The sequence below is a fragment of the Oryzias melastigma genome, linkage group LG1 (genome assembly GCF_002922805.2).
Source record: "Oryzias melastigma strain HK-1 linkage group LG1, ASM292280v2, whole genome shotgun sequence".
In the NCBI taxonomy this organism is placed as follows: domain Eukaryota; kingdom Metazoa; phylum Chordata; class Actinopteri; order Beloniformes; family Adrianichthyidae; genus Oryzias; species Oryzias melastigma.
Window position 1 is genome coordinate 21,253,347 of NC_050512.1, and position 8,830 is coordinate 21,262,176.

The 8,830-nt window shown below is 35.6% G+C and overlaps 2 protein-coding genes across 3 annotated transcripts in view; one reads left to right on the plus strand and one right to left on the minus strand.

Annotated features, from left to right (window-relative positions):
* hgsnat (heparan-alpha-glucosaminide N-acetyltransferase) overlaps positions 1–6,569 on the minus strand; it is a gene marked incomplete in the record, with an annotated part of 13,503 nt that extends 6,934 nt beyond the window's left edge. Inside the window, 9 exon segments of the mRNA XM_024289764.2 lie at positions 677–707; positions 796–872; positions 1,125–1,225; positions 1,481–1,550; positions 3,249–3,318; positions 3,407–3,525; positions 5,094–5,230; positions 5,320–5,435; positions 6,191–6,569. Coding sequence (XP_024145532.1) covers positions 677–707; positions 796–872; positions 1,125–1,225; positions 1,481–1,550; positions 3,249–3,318; positions 3,407–3,525; positions 5,094–5,230; positions 5,320–5,435; positions 6,191–6,401 — 932 coding nt within the window.
* A 33-nt stretch (positions 6,570–6,602) lies between these two features.
* LOC112157174 (dynactin subunit 6) overlaps positions 6,603–8,830 on the plus strand; it is a 4,597-nt gene continuing 2,369 nt past the window's right edge. The window contains exons 1-6 of one of the 2 annotated variants that reach the window (XM_024289767.1): positions 6,603–6,753; positions 6,908–6,972; positions 7,053–7,158; positions 7,225–7,310; positions 7,391–7,438; positions 7,510–7,657. In XM_024289767.1, the coding sequence (XP_024145535.1) occupies positions 6,725–6,753; positions 6,908–6,972; positions 7,053–7,158; positions 7,225–7,310; positions 7,391–7,438; positions 7,510–7,657 (482 nt within the window). In that variant the 5' untranslated portion in view covers positions 6,603–6,724. The remainder of the gene's footprint in view (positions 6,754–6,907; positions 6,973–7,052; positions 7,159–7,224; positions 7,311–7,390; positions 7,439–7,509; positions 7,658–8,830) is intronic. The other variant, XM_024289766.1, reaches the window with a different exon arrangement.

The following is an 8,830-nucleotide window of genomic DNA, read 5'->3' on the forward strand; positions in this document are numbered from 1 at the left end:
TTTTTATGTGTCCACTAATCAGCAAAAGGAAATTTAAAAAAAGAAAGAAAAATATTCTAGTCTTCAGTTTATTGTCTTATTTAATTATAATTTTAAGTTAAAAAAAATAAGGTTTTGGTTTAAAAAAAGTTATTTTCTAATCCATTAAACTTTAATAATGAGTAAACATATTTTTTGCTTCTTTTTTTTCAAACAAGTTATGTAAAAATTGTTTTAATAACAAAGAAAATGAGCTTTTTTTTCTTTAAATGTTATTAACAAAAAACATGAATTATAACCACATTAAATTGAATATTGAATATAATCTACATCTTATGAATTATAAATAGAATCAGTTTAGGAAATAAGAAGTGATATCCTCTAGCCTACCAATGATAAAAAACATTTGTTCAGTCATTTTCTTTTTTTTTTTAATCACTCAAAAACTACAATTCCCATAATCCCACCCCTTTACTTCTGGTATTATTGAAAATGCCCAGATGTCTTCTGTTGTTACCAAAATGATTCATTTCAATAGTATGCAGTAATTTTGAGAGATTGAGATTAATCTGGAGGATTTTCCACTCAATTACTTTATGGTTCTTCTACACAGAAAAAAATAAATATATTTTATACAACAAAATCTGTTTATCAAAGCTATAAAAACTATTTAAAATATTCCTTAAGCTAAACTTACCATGGAAACACGAGATCAGCCACTGTAAGACCTAGAAAGTTAAATAGGAAAAACGAAAACCTAAATAACAAAAGAAAAGACGGTACAAATAAACGAGTTATGATCTTGGTGAAGCTCACCATTCCAGCTTTCGTGTCTGAAGAACCAGTATCGTCCTCCTCCATAGTTTACAAACACCATAATCACTAAAGAAATGCTAACAAGAAACCACAAAAAGTATTCATTTTATGAAAACTTCAGCAGAATGTAATTTAAAAAAACAGCTAAAACTACACTTTTTGAAGAATCGTGTTCCTTGAGGCTGAATCTTAATGTGGGGAAAAGTTACAATTTCTATATCAGCTGATTTATGTGACACTATTGTGACAGTCATATGAAAAAATACCAACAAATTAGACAAAGATGGGAAGAAAAAAAAAATCCCCGACAGGCTGACGGTGATAATTACCCTCTGAAAGTATCCAGAGATCGAAGCCGTTTGCTGGGACTCTGAGGAGGAGGAAGGATGTTGTCAGTAATCGGGGCGTCAGTCCGAGGAGAGCCGAGTTCCTGAGGGACCCAAGTCGAATTAAAAAAAAAAAAAACACTTTCTTCTAGAATACAAGATATTTATACAGTCAACGAGAGATTTAAGCAGTGTCCTTCATGACTCTCTAATTCCCAAAAGATTATATAGCGTGGGACTTAGACGTAATTTAGACATGCTGATGTTTTCTTTTTTTTAACAGAAAAGATGATGCCAGCCATTTACCAAAGTAAAAAATTAAACTTTCTGCTTTAAGAAGCTCCAGCTCCACCACTCACCGAGTTGATGAGTCTCTCAGTCTCCATGGATCCACCGATTCGGATGGCGAAACGCTTTACTGCGTCAAACCTGGACAAGGAATGATTTCAGGAATGAAGGTGCTAGCAGTCATTCTACCACTAAACGTGTCATTTTTAGTTTATATGTCTTCAAACAGCTTAAATTCTTCAAAAAATTGCAACAAACGACAATTTTGCCTGTGATTAAAGTAGATTCACTGGTAATTCTCAAAACAAGTTCCAAAATACAGAAAATAAAATATTTTTCCCTTGTTATAGATGAAAAAAACCTACCAATAAAATTAATAGAATCAGTCTTGATTGGTTAATTTGAATATGTTGAGATCTTTTAGGGTGATATTAAATCTTGAAATTAGCTATAAACATTTAAATGTAGGTCTATTGCTCTAGTAATTGGAAAGAATGTGTCTTAAAATAAGCATGTTTTATCAAGAAAATAATTTTATATCGGGGCTGCACGGTGGCGCAGTGGTTAGCGCTCTCGCCTCACAGCGAGAAGGCCCCAGTTCGAATCCCGGCTGGGACCTTTCTGTGTGGAGTTTGCATGTTCTCCCCGTGCATGCGTGGGTTTTCACCGGGGACTCCGGCTTCCTCCCACCGTCCAAAAACATGCTTCATAGGTTATTTGGTGACTCTAAATTGCCCCTAGGTGTGAATGTGAGAGTGAATGTGTGTGTGATTGGGGCCCTGCGACAGACTGGAGACCTGTCCAGAGTGTACCCCGCCTTCGCCCCTCAGCAGCCGGGATAGGCTCCGGCAACCCAGCGACCCCGAAAGGGACACAGCGGTTCGGAAAATGGATGGATGGATGGATAATTTTATAACTTTTAAATTCTTATATTTATTAATTTTCCCAAAAATATATCATATTTTAAGCCCTACAACAGTCCAATTATTCATAATTGTTTGTTTGATTTTGGACATTCTTGTTTGTTTATGAATGTGTGCTGCTTTTAAATATCCTTCAGGATTAATAAAGCTCTTAATCTATTCTTTTGCCTTATTTATTTTAAAGAAAGAACAGAATTTATTTTTTGGGGATAAATTTGTCTTAAAAATTATGAGTCAAAAATAAACTTGAGTGTTTTGAATAATCTGATCCAGAAATATCTAATTTTAAGCAAGACATTTAATGAAACAAGTTTTTTGTATTTCACATAATTAAAAAATGACATTAATGATAACAATTTGTATTATTTTACAATTTTATCAAATGTTTTACTCTAAATTGCCTTAACTCAAGTCATTACATCTCACTGAAAAGTTCATAGATAGTTTTGTTTTAAATTAAGTGTCATTTAAACTAGAAAAACTCAGTGAGACTTTTTGTTTTTTCAGTGTATTTTCATTTTGTTTTCGCAATATGGTTGAATTCGTTTTTTTTTCTGCAACTCATGCAAAGAAGGAAGAGAATGAGGTCTGAAGTCGATGTTAGAAGGAAATATGAAAATATGAGTAATCAAAAATCAGCAGGCTTAAACAGGTTTGATGCTTTATGTAAGACTAATTATCTCAATGATGCAGGATGGCATTTAGATCAGCTGATACGGAAATGCATCTGGAATGAGGTTGACTTTGTGGTCTATTAAAACTAATTCTATACACGATTACAATGACAATGAATAGGCAATAACAATATAGTGTTGATAATCAGTTACTGTGCATTTTTCCTCTTTATGTGTAATAAACTGCTTTAAATAAGTCCCTGAACACTTTAGTTCAGATGTGAGAAAGAAAATTAACTTACCTCATTATTCTTTTTCCAACAGCAAACATCAAGGCCAGTCCGACAAAAACAAAAAAAGCCACCAAAATCGCTGTGAGAAAAGAAAAGTTTCATGAATTTAGCAGCCACCCAAACAACATTAATCATGCGATCCAAGTTTATAGAGGTGCTAAACTCACGTATGTAGTTGTTTACCGGGACGGCGTCTGTCACAATGGAGCAATTGACCTGATCTGAGCCGTTCAGATTTTTCATCCATAGAGTGTAGTTCCCATGTTCACCAAAGTGGAACTGGACACTGGGAAGAAGAAAGGAAGCCCAATGAAAATGAGGTAAACAAAAAACAACTTTAAAGTCACACTCTGATCATCTTTTGACTGATTGTAAAAGCATTTCCAGTTGTCTTTTAATTATGATTATGCCGTTTTAAGACTAAATCACAAAAAATCTGTGTGGTTTTCTAGGACATAGTTTCTGCTGAACAGCTGTACTTCGTTAGAAATCAGAAGTGTTCCCATCAGCCATCTATGTACATGCTCTCCTGCTAGCTTAGAGCCCCTCACGACCCCAACCTAACATTAGCGGTGAATCAAAACTGGTGAGCATAGTGATATAGTAGCTATCCAACCGTATAGTTCTAAGACAGATTCCAGCTAAAGACATAGATGTCTCAATTTGTTATCAAGTGGAAGCATCAGAATGAAGCGAAGCTTGCAAAAATTATTTTCAGAGTTGTAAAGACAATCTTTTTTAAACTGCATTTTGTTTTCTGCTACAGAAATGCAATTTTAAGCTTCATTTTCTTATTTTTTTTGTTAATTACTTAAAAAAACATCTCAAGCTTTAAAAAGCTAAAATAAATTTAAAAATTCCCACTTAACTCTACAGGAAAATACATTTATTTCTCATGAAAGTTCTTTTCCATTAGACAATTCATGTAAAGTCACATAAAGAAACTAGTTCGGGAGTTTGGACATCCAGATCACTCATTTGTTAGACCGGAGGCTCTTTTACTCCTCCATTGTGGCTCTCTGGTTAAAGAAAAATAAAAGTTAGTGTAAAGTAAAGCGTAAAAAAAAAGTAAATATACCAACTTTATTTAACTAATTCACAAACAGTTGAAGAGCAATACATATCCCTCCACAAGGTTTCTTACTATGGTAGCTGTAATCCTCCATCAATCCTTCATGGTTAACCAATGTCAGCTTTTTTTTGCTCCATGTACTACAAAAAAATCAATTGGATGTCAGCAAAAAATGATACTTAAGGTTAACTAGGTTATAAGGCAGATTTCTTTTTTATTTTTGCACAAATTAAGGGATTTTTATGTGTTCCTTGTGGTTAAAAAACTTTAAGAGTCTCTTAATTGGCTCTGCTTTCTATGTATTTAGTTAGATTTATGAATTTGTAGCTGAGATGCACCACAAATTGTAAAATTATTTTATGTTACCATTGACATTACACTACCTACTATTAACTTGCTGCATTGAGATGATTCTATGTAGCACAGGGTGTCTTTTATTTTGAAATTAAGTCATGCAAACCTCTCTCAAAACTACTTCATTTTACAAAAAAAAACATGTATTTTTAGTTTGTTGTTTATATGCTGAAAAACAATAATTCATTCATCCTAATAATAACAATAAAATAAATAAAAATCAGCGTCTAATTTATCTAAAGGTAAGACTTTGTGGTGAAAAATCGACCTGAATAGCTCTTTAAGAATTGAAGGTTCTGCTTTGGTTTTAGTATCAAAACTAGAGACTTTCATATGAATGTTTGGTTCTGAGCAGAGGTTAAATTTAAATACACTTTCAGCTCAAATTAGCTGCATTTATTGTCACATAAAGTTAAATATTTACTCACTTGCAAAGCTCATTGTTGTTGCTGGTATTGTTGATCTGTAGCGTCACTTCATGCTGCGTGCTCACAGTGAAGTTGGCAGAACTCGGCTGGCCAGGGCTGGACGCTCCATCCACCGCTCCGAGTTGCTGATACAAACACTGGCAGATGAGGGGAACAAAGTTCTTAGATGACAGGAAGTTTGCAGTTTTCTCTTCTGAGGAAATAAGAAGACCTGCAGTGTGATCACCTGGTAGCAGCGCTCCGACTTCCATGAAACCAATACACTGGAGTTCAGCTCGTTGCTGACTGTCAGCAGCGCCTGGTCCATCTTCAAAGCGAAGTTCTTCCGATGATGAGCAGCAACTGGAGAAAGAAATGACAGGAAGCAGAGATCAGCTGAGACCCAATAACAAATGCTTCTCTGTCTGTATGAAAATGATGATACAACCTTTGACCTTCTACCAAACCAGAATTAATTAAACAGCAGTTATTTAACAAATACAGTATGAATCTACATTACTGTCATGTGTATATTTAAAAACTAATGCGCATGTGCAGATGAGGAAAAACTTAAATCTGCGTCTTTATTAAAACTAAAGTCAACAGGATTATTCGATCATTCTTACAAAGCTGAATGAAAAATTAGAGGGGAAAAAAATAAGTTCAACCAAACCTTACAGTCGAAAACTATAATCCACACTGGAGTTTAATCGTCCAGTTTGACTACAAGCTAACTTTGAAGCTGCTAACCATATCATCGTCCGGGGGGAAAGAAAAGCATGTGAGCTGCTGCTGCTGATATATGGCTGCAGAGGCGGTGGTCACATGCTGAACTAATCCATGAAATACCCCCCAAGAGGGAAATTCAAAAGACTAAAGCGCTGTCACATATTTGTTCACTTCCTTGCTGTTAGCTAACATGCTATACAGGTTTTATAGGAAAATAAACGCCATTATACCAGTTTTTGGTTGTTTGTTTACAATAACAGTCGTGGTAAATAAATATTTGAGATAATTCACGAGTTTACGGTATCCTTAATCTCAATTTACGTACTTAAAATCTAAAGCTTAAATTGCGTTTTAGCAATATTTCGTCACTTTTGGTTCTTCTTACTTACATTTCGACTCTGCCGTAAGTGGTGCAACAAAAACAGCTACAAGTAAAGCTATCATAGCAATGCTATATATGTTATTATTCTCTGGTTGTGTCATGTCCCTTCTCTTCGTTAGCTTCTCCCCTACAACTGAAGAATTTGTTTTGTGTTTTTCTTTGGCTCCTTTTTTCCCATAGTGAATGCCAATCTCCTTTTTCCTTCCTTGTTTTGACATTGTAGTGAAAGCACGGAGGGCCAAAATACTTATGAAGGTGCGGGACTCTATTTAGGTTGTTTAATTATTAACACACCAGTTTCAAATGTGTATAAGAATTTTTTTTACCAACATTATTATTCCCCGAAGTGTATTTCACATAACTCAAAACATATATACTACATTTTTTAAATTTCCTTTTTCTAACTTGTTTTCAGTCTTCTGTCTTCCTGGCTATCATGCTAACAGCTAAAGCTTCATTTTACGCATGCGCATGAAAAGAATCAGGCCTTTGAATCGATGACCGATTCAAATCTACTACGCCCTACTGGCTCACTTTTACAATGGCAGACAAATTAAATGCCCAGAAAAGGTAAGTTACACTAAAATCTAACGATAGAACAACTGATTTAAGTATTAATAAATAAACATTACGCCACAACAGTCAAATTACTGTTTAAGCTAATTTGTTTAAGCATCCTGTTAGCTACATATGCTAATATTTACAAACATCTCTTTTTGTGCAGCGTCAAAATAGCCGCTGGAGCTGTAGTTTGCGTTGAAAGTGAAATCAGAGGAGATGTGACTATTGGTGAGATGTTTTGGAATGTATTACTATCTAGTAAGTTCAGATCAACGTTGTTTACACGCACTTATAACAACTGTTTCCAGGTCCCAGAACTGTTGTCCATCCGAAAGCCCGAATCATCGCAGAGGCAGGACCCATAGTGATCGGGGAGGGCAACCTGATCGAAGAGCAAGCTCTGATCATTAACAGGTTTGCTTCTATTTGTAGTTGTAGTTTTATGCCACAATTAACTGTGATGGTTTATGTATTCTTCAGTTACCCAGAAAACATCACACCAGATTCTGAGGTGGAACCAAAGACAATGACCATAGGGATCAACAATGTATTTGAAGTTGGCTGTGGTATCCTTTCAATGACCTTTGCCACTAATCTATTACGACTGAACATAAAAGCAACACATTTGCCTTGACCAACCACACAGTATCACAAGCCCTAAAAATCGGTGACAACAATGTGATCGAATCCAAAGGTGAGTTCTGACCAATTGGGTGAAAAAGGAATTTCAGATCCGTATCAAATGTCCTCTGCCTTTTTGTCCAGCTGACGTTGGGAGGAATGTGATCCTCACCAGCGGCTGCATCATCGGAGCCTTCTGTCAAGTCAACACCTGCGAGGTCATACCTGAGAACACGGTCATCTATGGCTCTGGATGCATGAGGCGGGTTCAGACAGAAAGACCTCAGGTCAGGTTTGTTTGTGTTCATGCAGCAACATAATCAGCGCACTGCAGCTTGTCAGACAACTCCTCACTCAAAGTGCTGTTTGGCTTGATCACTCACACAGCAATATCTCATTTGGATATTTCCAAGCCATAACAAGCACTTTATGCTAACTGGTTCTAATGACTTCCAGCTACTATTTTGACTCAAACTTTAAAGAATAGGGGTGTATCTAAAGGTTAAACTAGCTATAAATAGGTGACCAAGTTATGGTATAATGACAAGTGTTATTTACAGGTAAAAAGTCACTTTACTCCATAGAAACACCTTTGATGTCCCACTCTGATTATGTATTTTAAAAGTGTAAATTTTCACATTTTTAGCAAAAATCTGTCAACTTCTAGGACATAGTTTCTGCAGAGTAGCAGGAGTTCATCAGAAATTTGTCTCCGAGTTGTGGGTGGGACTGTTAGTGTGAAGCAACCCCACCGTCTCTTCCCCTCCCTATTGCTGAGAGTTTTTACAGCCCCTCATAACTCCGACCTAGCATTACCAGGGCAACAGAAATGGCGAGCAGTATTGGAACTATCCAGTCGTACGGTTATGAGACCCACACGGATCTAGTCGTCTACTAGTGGATGTATCAGAAAGGGGGCGGAGCATGGGGCTTTTGACCCACCAGCTTATTTTTTTACTTCACAACTAAAATCTTTTTTCAGACTGCATTTTTTCATCTGCTCCTAATTGACAAAAAGTTAAACAAAATTTAAAAAGAAACTCAAATACAATTTTAAGCTTAGTTTTCCTAATATATGCCTCGGTTATTGAATTAAACTTTATTCATATACCACGTTACAACTTCCTATTAGGGTACCCAAGTGCTTCACAATAAAAGAAAGTGTAAAATTAGGCAAACTAAGAATTAAAATTAAAAACAACATACCACTACACAAAGAAATTAGCAATAAAATGCATAAAAGACCAATAAGAATGCAGTAAAACAAATAAAATAGAATGCCATATGCCAAACTACAGAGTATTGAAAGACATTCTAAAATGTTAAGTTTTTAGTTGATTTAAATCTGTTGGAATGTTATTCCATAACTGAGGGCCGGCAATGGAAAAAGCACGCTCACCCCAGTGTTTCTGCTGTGACCTGGGCACATGAAGCAGACTTTATACCTCTAGAATGGCGTCGGACA